This window comes from Phasianus colchicus, chromosome 1 (assembly GCF_987193195.1).
Source record: "Phasianus colchicus chromosome 1, bPhaCol1.hap1.1, whole genome shotgun sequence".
Taxonomy (NCBI): domain Eukaryota; kingdom Metazoa; phylum Chordata; class Aves; order Galliformes; family Phasianidae; genus Phasianus; species Phasianus colchicus.
In genome coordinates, this window is record NC_143436.1 from 177,208,599 (window position 1) to 177,228,694 (window position 20,096).

Here is a 20,096-nt window from a genome sequence, read left to right on the forward strand (position 1 = left end):
TGTGCTATGCTACAGTGCAGCACAGCCCTTCTGCAGGAGCTCTGCAGCCTGCGCTCCAGGCAGGTGGCTGTTTTTCCCTGCAGAAGGGTTCAAATGCAAGGAAGCAATGCTCAAACATGGGCCAGGACTGAGTGTCTCTGCCCTGCCTCAGCCCCAGTTCTGGCACAGCCTGGTCTGCTGGCTTGGGCCCTGGTGTGTTCCCTTTCCCCCAGAATGTTCCTGCCTGGTCTTGTTGAGAAGGCAGGGACAAGGAGGAGCTGAGCTCTTTGCATCTGGTCCACCTCTGCCACGAAACAAAGCCCTGCAACCCCTTCACTGCCAGTGCTTTCATAGATATTCACACCTGCTTGGGATGCTTCTGCTCGTGGCCGGATCCTCCAGCTCACCCTCCAGCTTCCCCACTCCCACTATATTTTTGGGTCATTTGTGATGGCTACGGCTGTTTGCCAAAGGAACCTGCTTCCTGTGGGTGCTGGCAAATGGAGCCAGGCTGAGGGCTCCTGGGAAGGTGATGTCCCACTGGAGGGCACGCAGTTGGCAGCAGCCCTGCCGCAGCCTCCCTAGCTTGCAGTTCTGCTGCTGGAGCAAGGCAGAAGGCAGTGAGTGTCAGGCCAAACAGCAGGGGAACCACGTGCATGGGCTTCCTGCTCCACGGCCAGGCTGCCCAGCGATGACTCAGCCTTGTGGTACGCTGCGATGGAGGCACTGAGCTTCTTTCCTCCATCTGGGTGCGCACTGAGCTTCCAGGTGTCAGTGGGCACCTGGGTGTAGAGGAGCTGAGGATCTGGACAGCATGTGGTGAAAGAAAGGAGATGGGGAGGGGCAGAGAGTGGGGGAGGCTGCAGCTGCACATGCATCCCACTTTGCTGCCCCGTTCCTCACGCTCACAGCCAATGTGGTGCATGGGCACATGGCTGTGCCGGGTGCTGGAAGCCCCAGGTAGGGATCAGCTATGGGTGAAGGAAAGTCAGTGACATCCACTGCTTCCAGCAGCAGAGATGCAGAGCTTTCTACAATTCGTTGTCTCTGCCCTAGGCATTAAGAGACCACTGTTGTGGATCTGTCAGCAGCCATACCCAGTGGTATTCCTGCTCACAAGGCAAGCAGTGTGCATAGCCCCAAATCCAGTGTTCAACTCCCAGCCATTGCCCATGCTGATGGCTGCAGGGCTGGCACCCTCCAAGCACCACAGCCCTCCTGAGCACTGTGTCCCCTCTCAGCCACCATCTGCCACATCCATGGCAGCAGCAGTGAGCACAGCATGGGAGACAGCAGAGGAAAAACTTTCACACCTTGTTTTAAATCGCCGATTTCGGGTTTGATTTATGGGCATCGTTATTCATCTATGGCAGCAGCAACCCACACAGAGCAATGGCTAAAGGAGCTGAGTACTGCTGAGAAGGAAATAATCAACAGCAAACCTTCCATCTCTTACCTCCTGCCCGCTCGGTGTGGTGCTGGGATTGCCATATATTTACCTCTGCATGGTCCCAAAGCTGTCCAGACTCAACTAACACTATAAATATATATAGGTACATTTGTAAGAAAGATGGATAGGAAAAAAGGAAGCACCAAACCCATCAGCGATGTCAATTCTTTGAAGAAAAAGATTTTATTCAATACAACTAAATCATGCAGATCTGGTTCTACTTTCACTCGTAGAAATACTTTGGCCTCGTGGTCAGGTGGAGCAAACTCAGCACAGTTCAGAAAGTCTCCATCGTTACAGCGGTGCACGGAGAAAACTGAAACCAAATGCGTTGTACTGGGAAAAGGACGGGCACATCTCTGCTGCCTCATCTGCTGCTCACCCAGCAAAATGCTCCATAGGAATCTTAGTAGAAAACCCCATCCTTCCTTATGAAGGATCGCCTGTTGGCAGCTAGATCTATTTTCATAGGGCTCCCCGAGTGCAACTTCGCTGTAGCCAGCACAGAAGGTGTTTGGAAATAGTTCCGGGGGGTGTTTCTAGTGGCAGACTGACGTGAAATTAATGGTGAGGAGAAGTGCTGAAGTTTAAAATGGTCCCCGCAAAGTATGGGCGGCGTTACTAGTGTTGCTCTGCTGGGTTTGGTTCTTCAGCAGAACGGCTTTATTGGTAGTTCGCTCGTAGAATCATTAGCAGAGTTTTCACTCGTTGACGGCGTTTGAGTGACTGAAGAGATCCGGGCCTGGTGCTGCACTTCCCGTGCAACGCAAAAGGAAAAAGTCCGGGAACGTCCCTGTTTGTGCACACGTATTAATGCCCCCAAGCAAAGAAAAGCAGCAGAACGACATCCGCAGCGCCGTGCCCACCGTTCCTTACAGGAAAATATTTCATGCAAGATGGGGGTGGGGGGGGGGGAGAAAGTGATAAGAGCCGCCTTCTTCCCATCGAATTCAATTTCCAGCGCTGTTTTAGGAACAGTTCGTTTCTCCTCCACGAAATCCCCGTCCGTGTCGATGTCGGCGTAGGGAAGGTTTTCCTCAGCGGCTGAGGAACGAGGGAGAAATATCATCTTTCCCCACTCCAAACCGCTTCTCTCGGGTTCCGAACCCTCCGGGACGTAACGCGTTGTCCGCAGAGAAAACAAAACCGTGCAGCGCCGAGCGCGGAGCCGCGCAGGAAAGAAACGGAGCTGTGGGGGCTTCTGCCCGACGTCCGGAGATCGGGAGGCGAAGAAGGGAAGTTTTTCCTCCGAAGGAATCTTTCCCCTCCCGCCGCTGCCGTCGACCCCTGCAGAGAGACCCAGGCAGCAGCGCGGCCCCGCACCGCCGGGCCCCGACGGACGGCCGCCTGTGTGCCCGGTGTCATCGGGGAGAGAAATCTTCCAAATCCTGCCCGCAGGAAGCTCGGGCTTTTTTATTTTTATTTTTATTATTATTATTGTTTTCTTCCCTTTTTTTATTTTTTTATTTTTTTAAATTCCCACTCCCACCCGCACCCCCCCTTTTATTTCCTTTCCCAAAGTCAGAAGAAAACGAAACAAACCAAATTGCCGAAGAACCGAGCACGAGTCCGATTTCTTTCGGAAGTCCCCTGCAGAACCGGTGCCGCGGAGCCCCTCGGAGCGGCGGGGCGGCCAGCAGAGCCCCTTGCCCGGCCCCGCTCCCCTTCCTGCGATGCCCGCTTCGCTCTCCCGGGGCCGCGGCTGCCGTCGGTGTCGGCCATCCGCGATCCGCCTCCCCCGGGACACCGCAGTCCCGGCCCCGCACACCGCTTCGGCTCGGGGAGCTCCGGGGGGAGAGGCACCGCGGATCCTCGGAGAAAGCGGCCCCGAGCTCTGCCACGGGGCCCTGAGGGTCCCTCCGCTGTCCGGGGCGAGGCCGGGGCCGACCTGGAGGGGTTGCTGGAGGTCGCGGTCACGGCTGCAGATCCTCTTTGCCCTGCAGCTTCCCGGAGGACACCACGCAGTCCTGCTCGGGATCAGCGCTGTTGGCCGTCCCCCGCTTTTTGTCTTCTTCTTTCTTCCATTTCATCCGCCGGTTCTGGAACCAGATCTTGATGTGTCTCTCGGTCAGGTTCAGCATGACGGCCAGCTCCACCCGCCGAGGCCGGGAGATGTATTTGTTGAAGAGAAACTCCTTCTCCAGCTCCAGAAGCTGCGCTCTCGTGTAGGCCGTCCGCGTCCTCTTGTTCTCCTCCGGCTCCACCACGTAGGAACCCCCTGCAGAGAACCACTGTCAGCCTCGGCCGCGGCCGCCCCGTCGGGGAAGCGAGGGGGCGACGAGAGAGGCAGAAGCCGAACCAACCCCCTCCCCGCTCCGAGCTGCGCCACGCTGTGCGCGGTTCCCGCGGCCACTGATGGTTCTTTTTGTAAACGTTTGGACGAAGTGTTCAGTGAATCGACGTGGAAATAAATCAATCCACTGAAGTAAATCGCCAGAAATGGTAAAAATAATTTATATTAAAAAAAAAAAAAAAAAAAAAGGGAAAGGGAAAAAAAAAAAAAAAGGAAAAGAAAAAGAAATAGAATCAAATTTTACCTCTCCATGGTAAATGCCTGGAGGAAAAAAAAAAAAACAAAAAAAACAAAAAAACACCCATGACTGCACAGGCTTTGTCCAGGCCGTAGCAGTGGGGATGTGGGATGGGAGCACGGAGCCCCGTTTGGGGGCAGCCGGAGTGCCCGGCTTGGGAAGACCTTTGGTTCCGTGATCCTGGAAACGGTGACAGCGGCGACATCACCGTTCCCAGCACGGACTCCGCTGTGTCCCGGAGGGGCCGGGAGCTGGGGGAGGTGTCACTGCGATGTCACCCGCGCCCGGAGCCCCAGGGGACACCTCGGAGTGGTGGCAATGCGACCTCCGGTGCGTCGCGATTGAAACAGCAATTGGATCGGCTGGATGTGGAAAAGGCCGCCTGGCTTTTTGTCCCCGGGACACATCCGTATGAAAATACATAGAAATACAGAAAAATATGTAAAATACGTAAAAATGTAGAGAAAAATTAAATTAAAATGAACGTTTATCTCTTTAACATACACGTTTGTACGTGGTTGGGCATTAAGGAATCGCACTGTTGGGGTAAAGCAATCTGGCAGCACTGAAGGGGAACCCCGCGGTCAGAATGTTTTGGGTCAGGATCTCAAATGCTGACACCGGGGTTTGGCTGCAGGCACTCCACGGGCATGAGGGGCACAGTGTGGGGAGAGAGGTGATGGCTTCAGGTTGTGCCAGGGGAGGTTCGGGTTGGATATTAGGAAACATTTCCTCTCCAAAAGAGGCGAGGCAGTGGCACAGCTGTCCAGGGAGATGGTGCAGTCACCATCCCTGGAGCTGTTCAGGAGCCGTGTGGATGTGGCACTGAGGGACGTGGTCAATGGGCACGGTTGGGGTGGGCTGACGGTTGGACTTGGTGATCTTAGAGATCTTTTCCAACCTTAATGCTTCAAAGTGTGGGGAGGGGTGCGGGAGTCCGCAGCTCATCCCCAGTGCCATGCGCTGCTCAGCGCTGCCTGGGAGCAGCGGAGAAGGGTTTGGGACTTCAGAGGGGAAAGTTTTGTTTTGTCGAGGTTTTGGTCATTCCTCGGCTTTAAGGGGAAAAAATAATATATATATATACACACAGATATTTTGAGAATGCGACTTCCCAGACTATTTCACGGTGATTTCAGCCCTCCAGTCCCTTTTCAACTGTCTATTTGAACAAAGCCATTAATATAATATTTGCCGTATAGGCGTGACAAAAGCGCAGGACACGATAACATTGTGCAGGCAGAGACAGAAATATTGTTCCGCAGCGGAACTTTCTGCCTCGATAGAGTTTCTTCCCCTCGCTGGCACCTCCGATTCGTTTGTGCATTGTTCCCCCTTCCCCGGGCTCTGGGTTGTAAAGGTGCGATCCTGATCGAGCCACCGCTGCGGGCTGCGGGGCGCCGGAGACAGCGGGGGGGTTCCTGTTGGGCTGCGGGGGCTGCCCCGTTTCCGCACGCCGCGGGATGGGGTCCCCGCGGAAGCCCCCCGAGCTCCCCGACGACGAGTCCTTGCCTGCCGCATCCCGACGAAAGGTTCGTCGAGGAAAGGGAATTCGTGGGGATCAGCGCGGGGTTTGGGCACCGCCACCCCTCCCCGACTGATGTGAACGGGACTTTAACCCGGGCGGGCTCAACCCGACGGCGGGGACCCGGCGGCAGCGGAATCGGAGGGCTGCGGGGGAGCGGCCAGACTGCTGCGGGACCCCCACGATCGGAGCCTTTTCGGTTCCTTCCGAAAGGGAGGAGGCGGCGGGGCTTACCTGCCCACTGCCCCTTCCAGGCGTGCGACTTGGTGGACTTCATCCAGGCGAAAGGCACTTGCACCCGGGGTTCCTCCATCGCCCCCGGATCCGCCCCGTCGGAGAAAGGCAGAGCGTCCTGGTGCGGGGGAGGGAGGTGAGGGTGGTGGTGGTGGTGATGCAGGTGGGAGACCCCGGCATCCTCGCTGATGGGGGGCACCTCGTAGGGAGAGATGTCCGACGGGCTGCCCTGCTCCAGCGCCCCCAGAGAGCCGGGATACGGAGCCTGCTGCTGCCGGCCCACGTAGAGGCAGGCGGGGGGACTGGGGCTGTAATCCTGCGCTCTCTGGAAGGCGCACGGCTCCTTGTAGAGCTGCGCCGAGGCGTAGTACTGCTCCTCAGTATTCATGACGGCGGGCCGGGGGGTCCGGCAGCTAGGGGCACATCGGGCTGCTCCCGCCGCCGGGATCCCTCTTTGACAGCTCGCCGCCCCGTCGGGCCCCGCCGCCCTGCCCGGCTCCCGCCGCCTCCCCATAGGCGCCGCACCCCCACGTGAGCCCTCCCGCAGCCCTCCGGGGCGGGGCGGGACCCATAAGAGGCCACTGGGGTGGCCCCGGCCTCACAGAACCGTTTTCCCCGTTTTCGCCCCGCTGGTCAAATACATCTGACTCCACTCGATGAGTCCCGTGATGGGGCTCCGGCGTGCGGGGCGACCCCAAAAGCTACCCCGTGCCCCCCCTTTTAAATACGGGCTGCTCATCCCTTCCAGGAGATCCTTTCTAGGCGGTGGCAAAAGACTCCTGGGGGGCCTGGCTTCGGGGTGAGGTCGGGGCTTCTCGGACAGGGATGTGGAGAGGGGAGTGGGAACTGCGGGGGGACCCCAAGCAGCAGAGGCACGCCAGAAGCTCTCTGTGCCCCCTGCCCGGGGGATGCGGCGGTGGGGGACCACAATGCTATCGGCAGAGCGAGCGATAGGCAGCGGATTGTTTGCCGAAAGGGGAAATTTTGGAGCCTTCCCCGCGGTTCGGGCTGCAATGTGTTGACCCTCGGAGATAATGTGCTCCAAGTCGGTGCCGGTTGACTTGGTGACGAGGCTATGGGGAGGCGGAGAGCTACCGAAAGGGACAAAGATCATTTCCCTGCCTCCCTGCGCTCGGCCCGCAGGCCGCTTTCTCCGGCTTAGAGGCAGGCACGCTTCCTCCTTTGACCGGCCCTTCCTCTCACTGCCCTTTCCCTCAGCTCCATGCCCGGCTCCGGGCGCTCCGTGCCGGTCTCCGATCACAGCTGTCGGGGCGCGCACCGGACGCTCCGTCTCCGAGGGCTCGGCCGGCCCGGCCCGGCTCGGTGGAGGTGACGCATCCGTGGGCAGGAGAGGAAGGAGGTTCCCCGGTACCTGGCTCAGAAGCCGGGATCATAAAAGCGCCCAGTCCATTACATAGAAAATGAGTTTCCGCTATGAATGCATTCGGGCCCCCCATCTCTCAGAAAGCACACCGAGCCTTTGATTCAATATTGAGCCATTAAGCAATTGCTTTCTCAAGCCATTTAACAGCAGCTCTTATGGATAAATAAACAAAAAAGGCTGTAAACCAATTATAGTGCGGATAGTGAAAAAGTATTTTATTAGTGGGAATTACCGATAGGCATCGCTGCTCCTCCGGCTCCCCCCAACCCGGAGCCTTCCCCCACATCCCCTGGCTGCTCTGGTACGGACCGTGCCTGGGACACAGCCCTGTGCCCGCCCCCACCAGGAGGATGCGTTCCGTGGGAGTGGGCTCGAGGTCCTTTGGTCCCTCTGGAGACTTCTCACACGCCTCCCCCTCGGCTGGAAGCTGGGGTGGTTGGAAGCCCCCAGAGCTCTGTGATGAAAGTAGGGCTCAGCCTTTCCCTGCACCGCGGGGAATCACCGTGGGGTGGGGATATGTGGAGGGCAGGGCGTCGCGAAGCCCATTCTGGGTGGGGGTATGGGGCGGTTGGGGGCTCCTCACAGCTCCATCCTCATCCCCACGGGGAGCCCGGCTCCACACTGCTCCCCACAGCATTTACAGCCCCACGTTTTCCACGGGGAACCGGAGAGGACAAACAAACGCGTGGCCATAAAAACCAGAGCAAATTGATTTCATCTCCAGGTAGGACCATTACCCGGCGTCTTAATGCGGTCCTCTCTCTATAACGAACATTTCTAAATAGAGCAAACATTTCCCCCCTCCAAAGCAAATGAATTTCGTATAATTTAGAGCTAATTCTCTTTCATTCTGCCTGCATGAGCAGGTGATAAGGGCATGCTTTGTCGTGCTAACAACAAGACAGAGAACTGCAGCACAGGAACAGGACCTGTGATGGGGACCCTGCTTGTGCCTGGGGGGACGATGTCCAGCAGAAGTGGGAGCTGAACCCACCCAGAGCCCGTCCTGCCTGCTGCCGTGCAAGAACTGCAACAGTTTGTGCTAAAGCTTAAATTAAAGCATCATCCTTAATTCTCCAGCTGGGAGAGCTTTGAGATGTGTAGGCATGATGCAAGGAATTAGGAGGTGAAGCATTGATCTTGTTTATATACATTAACTCAAAGGACCAATGACTCTTGAATACTTGGCAGGATGAGCCCAGGGAAGTGCTGCCCAAGGAGGTGGTGGGGTCACCATCCCTGGGATGCTCGAGAATCACAGAACTGCAGGGGTTGGAAGGGGCCTCAGGAGATCACTGAGTCCAACCCCCCAAAAGAAACATGGAGATGTAGCACTGAGGGACATGGTTAATGGACAAAGTGGGGATGGGTCAACACTTGGACTAGACAATCTAGAGGTCTTTTCTAACCTTGATGTTTCTTATTGATTTTCAGGACTCCTGCACACCTGTTGGCACCTCCCAGCAGGAAGCTGCCCAACAGCCCAGACCCAAGGCTTTGGCAGGCTTGTGAGGTGTTGAGGATATTGGCTGTCCTGTCTAGAGGTAACTGTGCAAATAGAAGGCTGATGATAAAAGGAGCATATTCATTTCGGCTCATAAGTGTACAACAGCGTTTAGTGTCTAACCACTGAAAACTGTGAAAGCAAAAGCAAGGAAGATGTAGCATATTAGAACAAATCCCACAGGGATGCTTGGGTTCACCTTCAAGCTCAGTACTTCGTGACACTGAGTCTGGACAATGCTCTCAGATGTGTGGTCTGATTTTAGGTGGTCATGTGTGGAGCCAAGCGTTGGACTTGATGATCCTTATGGTCCCCTTCCAACTTGAGATATTTTATGATTCCATGACTCTACCTTAACAGTTGGCTGGACGTGTGCTGCAGGCCAGCTGGAGATCCTGGGTTTTACTCTTTTGGGGAACTTTTTACAGCCTCACCGTGGAGATAGGGTGCTCATGCTTTCTGCTCTGTGTTGTGTCTGATCCATGAGCACAGCCTCACAATCGATAGCACGGTCACAGCTCATGCTGAGAACCACTCTGGCAAGTCCAAGCATTTCCTCTGATGGCACCTCACTCCTCCAAGGTGATTTTCTACAGCATCCCCATGATCCACCTAGAAGTTAAATTCTTATTGTGAGTTGGTTGTTCCAAGAGATTAATTTAAAGTAATTGAAGGATAACAGCAACTGTAGCAATACTAAACAGTGCAGGCACACCATAATTATCTCCTCCACCAGAACAGGAATTCATACAACCCAGTATCAATAACAAATATTTCAGGTACTCAGCTGTTGCTGTCCTACAGTGAGATATGCAATAACCACACTGTAATACTTGGATGGCCATATCAGATTCAAGTGTCTTTCAAGCACTTGTTGAGGTTTGATGTCATTTTCTCACTGGGTGTTTGCCCAGCAAAGAAGAGGTTGTCTGCACAGTAGAATGGTTTTCCATACAGTATGAAACCCAAAACTTTTTACAATGCATCGTGTGGTTGAGTGCCCTGTGATCTGGAACACCAAGCTATGTACCTGATGTCATATCTGTGTGGTTTTAAAATGTCTGTCTTAATATATATACCATCAGATATGGAATGGAACCTCCTGAAATTCAATGGAATTTCCAAAGCTTTTACTCTAAGTATTGAATCTGGGAGCTTAGTTTGAAAGCCGTGTCTGCTTCCTCCCCAATGATGTCCAACAGACACTGCTGGGATCAGTGAGTTGTAGAATCATCTGGACACGATGTTTTCTTCCTTGGAAAGGTGGCAGGACCATTTTGTTTGCCATTCAGTGCAAATAATTGTGATCTCCCACTCAATTTTCCCTACTCTCCTGTGGTGACCAATGGCAGTTCCATCACCCCCCTCTCTGGTAACTGACCAGAAGAGTGATTTCTTAGTGCCCAATTGCATTTTTTGCAGTTCACTTTTTAACAGGAAAGGTGGCTGGAGCACACTCAGAGCAGCACTGTGAAGCTGTCCCCATGGCAAGGGCTGCAGCAGGAGAAGGAAGAGCTGACGGCAAAACAGTGTTCCCAGGGACTGACTGTTAAACCCCCACATCATGTATCTAGCAGAAAGGTAACCTTTCACAGAGCTGGTTAATAATCAATAACCATGTGAAAACAAAGCTGTCTTTCCCTCGGAGCACTGATGATAAAAACAAGAGCATGAACCATTCCAGCTGCCTTCAAGCAACACTGGTTCAGCATTTCTTTTTTTTTTTTTCTTTTTCCTTTTGTGAGAAGCTGTTTTGGTCTCTGAGGGGTTCTACATTCACATAATGCTCCTGCAGCTCTCTCTGTCCAGCACACATAAGCTCCTTTGTGGTGGAATATACCAGTACACATCCATGTAAGCCAGTTTGATTCAGAGCTTGTCCATGAAATATGTAGGATACCTGTCTTACAAAAGGTTGAGAGTAGGAGAGGTTTCTGTCATTTTAGACCTCCCCTTTTACATCTCATGATTATTCTTTTTCGTAATTGCTGTTTGTGGCAGAAATACTGCCAGAGAGCAGAACGACCTCATTGCCATGCAGGAAGAGTTGAACAATTGCTTTGAAACACTGTGAACATTTCTACTGAAAATAAAGCATGTTCGCATTGTCTGCTCTGCACATCTTTGTTTGCGCCTTCATGGTTAGAATGCCTGAAAGATGTGGGAGTGTGTCTACATTAATATCTGCATCTACATCTACATCAACATCAATGTCAACATCGACATCAGCAGTGATATCCACATCTACACTGATATCGACATCAGCACTGACACTGACCAACACTGACATCTACATCATCTAAATATGTGTTGATACGTACATCACTGTTGACACTGACACCTACATGTACATCTACATGTGCATCTACCCAGTTTCTACACCCCAAAACCGCTGCTGCTCACATTTCCCCCTTGGACTCCTTGGGTGGGTGCTGTGTTGCAGAGCAGGCTGGCAGGCCCAGCCATGCAGGTGCTGTTCAGGCTGCTGTTGGCTCACCTGGTGGTTCTCACCACGGCCCTCCCTCTTGTTTGTCCACTACAGCTTTGCCAGGCTTCAACCACTTGGGCTGAAATTTTCCATTCCGTAGCTCTGTCTCTCCCAAACATTCAGGGGCTGGGTCAGCTTCTCCTGGAGGTGGAACTGGTAACATTTCTGCCCACACCAGCCTGGCACTTGGGATTAGCAGATAATTGAAACTCAATCCCACTTACATCAGTATGGATTTCAGAAGGGCTTTACATGCTTGCTTTCCATTGAAATGATTCAAGGAGTTAAAAATCAGGGCATGAAAGTTGATTTTCCCTTCAATAAACTGATACAACATCAGCCTCTGAGGAAATCCTTCATCTGAGCATGGTGTAATAAAATGTGAAGTAAGTCTTGGACTCAGGAGGGAAAACAGAGCAAACACAGCACTCTCTCCTCTCCTCTCCTCTCCTCTCCTCTCCTCTCCTCTCCTCTCCTCTCCTCTCCTCTCCTCTCCTCTCCTCTCCTCTCCTCTCCTCTCCTCTCCTCTCCTCTCCTCTCCTCTCCTCTCCTCTCCTCTCCTCTCCTCTCCTCTCCTCTCCTCTCCTCTCCTCTCCTCTCCTCTCCTCTCCTCCTCTCTTCAGTCCTTCCACTTTCTCTTTCACTTTATTTCTCTTTTGCTTTCTCTTTTGCTTTTTCCATCTTATTATTTTAAATTGTATTTCCACCTGGTTAGTACTTTCCAATTCCTTACATCTACAGTTATATGCATTTTTATGATATTTCCATCCTGTATTTGTGCATTTATATTACACCTGATAGGTAATGTCCAGCCCAAGTTTGGAAAGCTGTGATTTAAAAGCACAATTACATAACAGACTCGACAAAAAATCAATGTCTTTACAGAGCCATAATGAACTGTATACACAACGGGCACCAAATTTGTACATTTCACTGAAAGCTCAGCTAGATTTTCAATCTCCTAAAGATGCGTGCGTAGGTTTTATTGGTCCTTCCCTGAACACTGAAAAGCACATTGTCAGAGCCTGAAATGATTTTATGTACCTAAGCACCACCTGATTTAATGCATCAGCTGACAAGGACACAGACATTGATTAAATGTCCTGCCTGGGGTGTCCAGGAGGCTGGAGAAGGCTGTTTCCTCCAAATGGTCAGTGGAACACCCCCAGCAATCATTAACTCAGCACTTGGTTCAAGCTCTAGGAATAACAGGTGGCTTTGAAGAAGAGGCAGTTGGAACACACTGGGTGAATTCAGCAGACTGCTTGGTCTTGCTCTCTGGAACAGGCGAGTGGGAAGAGTCCATGATGGCACAGCACATTTTAGGGGTTCAGCTACGGGACCACTCCATCCCGGGCTGATATGGGTGAGCTGGAGAAATGGACAGATTAGGAGAAGTTCTTGTCTGCCTGCTCTGAGTTCACTTCAGTCTTTGTGCCCTGGCTGGCTCCTGGCACAGGTGGTGCAGCCCTGCCGAGGTGAGAGTCCTGCTGGACTTCAGACTTCAAAATGCCACTTGATGGACTTCAGCAGAGCATCACCAACCCACGGGTTTGTAGCCAGGCATCATCATGAGGTCTTTTTATTTAAGGCTGCTCTCAGATGTTACATCTGCAGCAGTTTTTCACGGTCCATAAAACTGCATGGTGTTGCAAAAATCTTGGTGAGAGTAACTTCATCATAGCAACGAGGGAAGGGAGGCAGTGCTTTGATAGAGAAGCTTTCAGGAGCCCAAAGCCATCAGGACCACACTGCCTTGGAATCAGCTCACCTTAGGAGGTTCCTCCTCTCAGAGCTGCAAAACCCAGAGCAGACCAAGAGTGGGAAGGTGTCATCCCCAGAGCAATCCCAGTGAAAGAATTCAGGTCTCTCATCTCTGTCTGGTGTCCTATGAAGAGTTCATTCCTCTCATAGCAATTAAAAAATTTCCAATTGAATAAATGGGTTCCACAGAGAGGAGTTACCAAAATCAGCCTCTCAAGCTAAATGATCCTCTTGTGAGTCCCAAATGAAATCAGCTGTGTTAGTGCTCAACTCATTTATGCAACAGCAGCGTTAGAATGGCCATCTCATTTATTGAGTAGTCAGGTTCTAGTTAGCAGAGCAGGACGGGGTACGAAGGCAATTAGTGGTCTATTTTCTATGTACATTGGAGCAGACGCCTGTATATAAAGGAAGTTCTTCTGGCAGGTGCACCATGCTAAAAAGCTTTCACCTAAAATTATATAGCCTGACAAACAATATAAAGAAGTAGATTGCCCAATAAACAAATAGCATATCAGCCATTTATACCAAACCACACTACTTAGACTCTTCAAGCTTGAAACGGCTGTGTATTTTTCCCCATTATAATGTTATGATGGTCTGTGTGTAAATTGGTTCAAATTCGGTTTTGATATTACTGTGCTCTCAAAGCCTAGATGGGCTGAACACTTTTCCCAAGATGAAGCATTATGGGTGGATGTGGAAATGTCTCCCAAGATTCCATTCCTCTCTGGGAGATGGATGGAATATTGAAGGACACGCTGTGTTCTGGAGGAGAGGATGTAGACATTCTCTGCGTCCTTCCCAGAGGATTTACCCATGCTTTTTTTATTGGGACCAGGTGTCCCTTGTGTGTCTTGCTTGCCTGGTTTCTATCCCTTGGGCTTCTGGGATCATGCCCAGAGTCTGAGCATAGAATCATAGAATTCTGTGAACTGGAAGGGACCCATAAAGGTCACTTAGTCCAACTCCCCTGCAATGAACAGGGATATCTATGGCTAGATTAAGATGCTCAGAGCCCAGTCCAGTCCAACCTAGAATGTCTCCAGAGACAGGGCATCACCCACTGCACTGAGCCACAAGTTTCCCTTCAAGCCTGGATGGTCTTTGCAGAATGTATTTGTGCTGCAGCCTGGGCTGTGACGCACAGCTGCTCCTTCAGCCCCCCGTTTAGGTCACTGACCCCATGTAACCTCCTGTATTTGTTACAGGGCAAACACCCCTGTGTGTAAGCTGACAGCTACTGCATCACATGGCTATTGAGGTGGGAGCAGGGAGAGCCAGCTCCCCACTGACAGCTCCTCCACTGCCCTGCTGTCTGCCACCAGCAATTGGGCAGCTCTTCCCATGCTCCAGGATGCTTTTGCCAAATGCAACCCTATGCCTGCATGAGCTGCCTAGCACCCAAATATCTGTCCCCAGTTGGGCAATGGAAATTACCTCTCAGTGATTACAGATGTGCTTTTGCAAAGTGTTTAATGACCAAAGAAGAGCAAAGACTGTACCTGGATGCATGGATTCAATCATGCTTCAAGAAATTTCTAATGCTAGGGATGGTAAGGTGAGGACTGCAGGTGGTGGGCAGGTGAATGTTCTCAGCTCTGGCAGTAAGGATGAACACATCAGGGTTGCCCATGAAACTGCCACTGCCGGGACAGAAGGTGTGGCCGAGTGTTTGCAGGTGACAGGGAGGTCACCCTGGAGGTGTTACAGGAAAATAGCCTGTAAGCAGATTCCTTTCCAAGGAAGGGCTGGAGGTTTTTTGGATTGACTCTAAATGAACAACCCTGCTTACAAAACTCTTCAGGAGGCACCATTTGTACAGAAAATGGTGACTGGTCCTGAGACTGTTCTGTGACACCCATAACACCTATTCCCAGAATAAGATGGGAGTTAAAGTACTCCATCCCATGGTCAGTCCCACCCATGGCCAGTCCTACCTACAGCCAGTCCATCCAATTGCCAGTCCTACCCATAGCCAGCCCATCCAATGGTCCATCCATTCCATGGCCATTTCCACCCATGGCCAGTCCACCCCATGCTCAGTCTGATTTCAGGTGCCTGGGGCTGATCCCATGAAGATGTGCAGCCACATGTCCCCATGAAGGTCACAGCTTTCCTTGAGAGGGAGAAGAAAACAGCTGAAGATTTAGATACCAGAAGAATCCTCTCTCTAGCCATGAAAGATGGACACCATCTGCAGCCCTCTGATCTCCAGGCACTTCAACACTTACTTGCACATATTATTTTAAGACAAAAACATACATAAATGTGATGTTTCCCTTTCTCTGTTGCTTCAGACCCGTTGAGCCCATTAAACCTCATTCTCTTTCATTTCATTTTGGGCATTATGCATACTGCTTACTCCTGTTTCCTACCAATGGTGGGATCACAAGGGGGTGAGCCATACTGACATACTAACTCCATTCCCTGTCTTTGCAGAAATGTGCTGGGCTGTGTATGTTGGGTTGCTTTAGTTCTATCATTTTAAAAATGTTTCCTCCCAAAATCATGATGTTTCATCCCAAGAAGAGTGACTCCTGGTACAAACACTCCGTGTACAGTCAATGGAGAGAGGGAAATGCTCTGAGATGAATCCTGATGAGTTGTCTATGTATATCCAGCAATGACAGGGAATCTTGCTAGCTGAGAGGAACAGACAATTATTCATGAAGGGGGATTGGGCTGTGACATGAGGGAACAGCAGGGATGTGTTGGCATAGTCATCTTCTCAGCGTTTGTAGTGGAATTTAGCCCAGCAAAGTTTTGAAGAGGGGAGGCTGGAAGCCATGCTTATCAAGGATGTCACAGATTTGGCCTGTGAGCCATTTGGAATGAGACCAAAATCTCCTGCCTTTGATTCCAGGGGAACATGAAACCACAACCTGGATACAATTGGGATTTAATTTATTTTCCTGCCAGGTCATTGCTCCAGCTGTTTTTCATGTCATTCCTCGAGTGTATGAGTGACATGCTCAGGCTGGATGGAGTAAGAAAATCTGCACTGACCAATAGAAGGCAGAGGTGCAGAGCTCAGATTCATGTTTGGGATGTTGAGGGCTTTCACCCTGCTGTCCAGAACTGCAGTCTCACAACCCTCATCAGCTGCCTGCACAAGTTCCCTCAGCTGTTTGTCTCCAGTAAAGGTAAGAAGAAGGGGGTATGATCTTGGTGGGCACCACAACTGCAAGTGCACTGTCACCTGCAGTTCACATGGACACACGAGCAGCAGATGGAGTGTCTTGGAGATGTTCAAGGGCAGGCTGGACATGGCTCTGAGGAACCAGATGGAGATGTATATGTCCTTGTTCATTGCAGGGAGTTGGACTAGATGGCCTTTAAAGGTCCCTTCTGACTCCAATAATTCTGTTTTTTATCCTCCTGGTGCTTCAGATCCTTGCTGGAGAGGCAGGGCAGAGGGTCTCAGTCTGCCTGGCTAGATTTGCTAGAAGCCATCTGGGACACCTCTGGTCACTATTCTGCATTGTAGAAATTTGTGGTCTTTGCTGTTCAAAGCTCAGTCTGCAGATGCTGTCTCTATGAAATCTGAAGAAGAATTCTCTTGACACAGCTGATGAAAACAGGAACAAGTTATACTACCAATATATGTATATATGTATGTACAATCACATCACTGATGTTTACATCTGAGAGATGTATAGGTATATACATATATGTGTATATATTTTGAAAATAGAGAAACATTAAGAGATGTAACTGTGATGACTGAGCACTTACCAGTCTGCCTGCCTAACAGTCCATCTGCTGCTGTGGTTCCAATAAAATAGGTGTGATACCAGCTGTCCAGATGAATCTCATGGGATTCATCTGGCCAAAAGATGTGCACAGTCTGGGTTCTACTTGCTTCTTCAGACCCAACAGAGAGAAACAGTCATGAAGGACGCAACATTTTCAGGTGAATGTTGTGCTGTGACCCAGGACACCTACTTCAGATCACACTGACACCTGGAGTAACATGATATGAAATCCCCATTGTTTTCTACCGTGGGTTTTGTTGGATTTATCTTTGTTGTTTTTCTGATAAAGCCAAGAGCTTTTTCTGCCACCTGTGCAAAGAGAAGCAGGCTGGGGGTCAGCATGGTTTCCTGAGGTGAAGTTCCTGGCTCACAATTCCAGATGAACATCTGCAGTGTGGTGGATGTTCTCCAGCCTTTTCACTATCCAGGTTGGGCTGTCCAGATTGCTGTGGATGCCCCATCCCTGGAGGTGCTCAAGGCCAGGTTGGATGGGCCCTGGGCAGCTGAGCTGGTGGACAACAACTCTGCCCACATCAAGGGATTGGAACTAGATGATCTTCAAGACCACTTCCAACCAGAGCCATTCTATGATTCTATGATCGTACGAAATACCACATCCAGAAGGAAATGTTTTCTGCTTTATTTTCCTCCAGATGTCCACATCAAATGCTCTTCTAAGAGAACTGTAGGGATAACAAGTTGAGCTCTTCAGGAATGCCTGGGTGCTGGGTTTTACACTTATTCTGTCCTCGTTGATATGGCTGAGGTTCATCGTTTGACTACATGATGACAGATGATAATTCACAGTATCCTCCAGTAGGCCACATTTAACATGGCTACTCCAACTTCCAAGTCCTTCCTGAATTTATGTGGTTGCCAACAATCATGAATCTATGGAAAATTAATAAAGATATGAGCTCTCAGTTCTCACCACTGTTCTTTCTTAGTGACTGGTTCCAGTTAAACATCCCAGGAGCTTTACATACATGAGGTTACAGAGACTGGAAAGAGACACAGCTGTCCTTCAGCCCTTCCATGCTGTGCAAATGGACACATTTACCAGAAGAGCCTTAAGAGATGAATGTTTGTGTTATGAGTAAGGTTACAATATCTCATTTGGCTAAGGATTAAAAGCAACCCTACTGGTGAAGGGTAAGTAATTTGATTTTGGGTAAGTCTTAAGAGTTAGTGGTTACCCTAACTGGCTAGGGTTTAGGGAAAAGTGATGTTCAAGGCCAGGTTGGATGGGGCCATGGGCAGCGTAGTCTGGTATTAGATACAGAGGTTGGCAGCCCTGCCTTTGGAAAGGGGAATTGGATCTTGATGATCCTTGAGGTCCCTTCCAACCCAAGCCATTCTATGGCTCTATGGCTCATGATCAAAGAAATTTTGTGAGTAGAGGGATCTGCACAGCAAGGTCATCAGACTATTGATTACTCCCACTATGCTGGACACCTGTAACAACAGCAGTGGTCTCCAGAAGTTTACAAATGTTTCTTCTTTAAAGCACTACAAGTTTGAAGGACAATAACAAGGTGAGAGACAACAGCAAATATTAAGTGGAACTTCTACATCTTTCATCTCATCCCTGATTGTTACCACATTGTGTCCTTACAGAGAGGGTGTTTATATGCTTGTCCATTCTACAGCCCTTGTCCTTCTCCCAGACCGTAAAAAGCATTCAAATAAATGATGAGCTCCTTAAAAACATTGAGGTTACTCACAGTAGTAGGATTATAGAGGTAGTTATACAAAGTCTTGTTTTAAATCAGTGACAGCTCTCCTGTTAGAGCCCTGACAGAACCACTGATTCATAAAATAGTTGTTATTCCGTGTGAGGAAGAGCCATAAATCACACTATAAATCTTTTCCAGAGCTGGAAATGCAAACATTGGATTTTTGTACGTTACTATTTTATGACCAATACTACAGAGAAGGCTTCCAGTGTCCTGTTGCTCTCAGTGCTGTACAAGCCCCAAAGTTGAGGATTATAAATGGGGCAAATTTTATGGGAAAGGCAATGTCTTTAAACTTCCTCAGTGGAAACCTTGAATAGAAATAGGCAAGATTTCCTGAACATGAACCTTTCTTCACATTTCTATACCAGATTTGAAATGTCTTCTGATATCCCAAAGTGCTAATATCTCCCCACTGGCAGAATGTGCCACTGGTCTTGTGGCATTTGAATATGGGCCCAAGTCCACTCACAATGCACCTCAAACCCAAACTATTTGGAGTAAACCATAGACTCATATAATAATTAGGGCAGGAAAAGACCTCTAAGATCAGTGAGTCCAATCCCAACCCATCCCCACCATGCCCACTAACTACGTCCCTCAGTGCCACATCTCCATGGTTCTTGATCACCTCCAGGGCCAGTGACTCCACCAGCTCCTGGTAGTCTGTTGCAGTGCCCCATCACTCTTTCTGAGAATAATTTTTTCCCAATATCCAATTTGAAGCTCTGTTGGTTCAAATTAAGGCCATTACCAGTTGTCCTGTTGATAAGGCTGTAGCACTCGTGAATTCAAGTTGAAACTCAGAACATGATAAGGAGAAGGCTCAAACTCAGGTCATTTCTTTGCATGGACCTAGGAGCATTTGTGTTTGCAACACAACCTGCCTCATGAGCACCAGAGGATGGTGGAGCTGCTCAGTGCCTGCATTCAGTGAGCTCCCAGTGTCAGTGGTAAGGAAACGCTGCCTGTGAACCATAGAATCACAGAATCATAGAATCATTCGTGTTAGAAAAGACCTCTAACATCGTCAGGTCCAACCACCCACCTACCATCAATACTGCCCACTAAACCATGTCCCTAAATACCACAGCTCAAACCAGGCTCCTGGCTTGGCTCTGGCCAGTGCTCCACCTGCTCACGTAGACCTATCAAGAGGGACTCAATGGTACTGCAGTACAACCTCAGATGCCCGAAGATGTTTTTCTCTTCCATAGTCATCTGGATGCCACTCCAGCATTGTTGTACTGTAAATCTGGAAGCATCACAATCATAATTATCTCACACCTGTCGCAGTTGTTATCACTGCCATGGGAGGCTCGACTGAAGTGGGCATTAGCTGTACTGCTACTTGGTAGTAAATGTTAAGCGATAGATATTATGACTGGTAGTATTATGTATCTGTTGAATTTAACCTCCTTGCCTGTTTCCTTTGGACCTTAAACATACTTTATTATATCAAATAGCAATTAACATTCCTCAGGGGTGAAGGTAGCTGTGCGGTGTGTTTGCTGAGGCGGCCAGCTGTCGCCACTTGGCAAGCAACTTTTATCATATGCTGGTTGAATTTAACATATATCAGCATTTATCAGCCCAGACTTTGTCAGTTTTATAAACGAAAACCGAAGGACAATAAATCATTTGGTGCCCAGGTGATACTGCATACATCTGAGAGCATATTTACCAGGCCAGGTGGATTCAACCAACAAAAGGCATCTAAGGTTTTGCTATTTGATCCACATGGAA

General features: G+C 50.1%; 1 protein-coding gene across 1 annotated transcript; it reads right to left on the reverse strand.

Annotated features, from left to right (window-relative positions):
• Positions 1-3,342: 3,342 nt before the first annotated feature.
• PDX1 (pancreatic and duodenal homeobox 1) lies at positions 3,343-6,112 on the reverse strand. The gene is made up of 2 exons (XM_031615852.2): positions 5,717-6,112; positions 3,343-3,647 (listed from the first exon to the last, which is right to left on the reverse strand). The coding sequence occupies exons 1-2, from the start codon at positions 6,102-6,104 to the stop codon at positions 3,343-3,345; spliced, it is 693 nt and encodes a 230-aa protein (XP_031471712.2). The 5' UTR covers positions 6,105-6,112.
• Between the last annotated feature and the right edge of the window lie 13,984 nt (positions 6,113-20,096).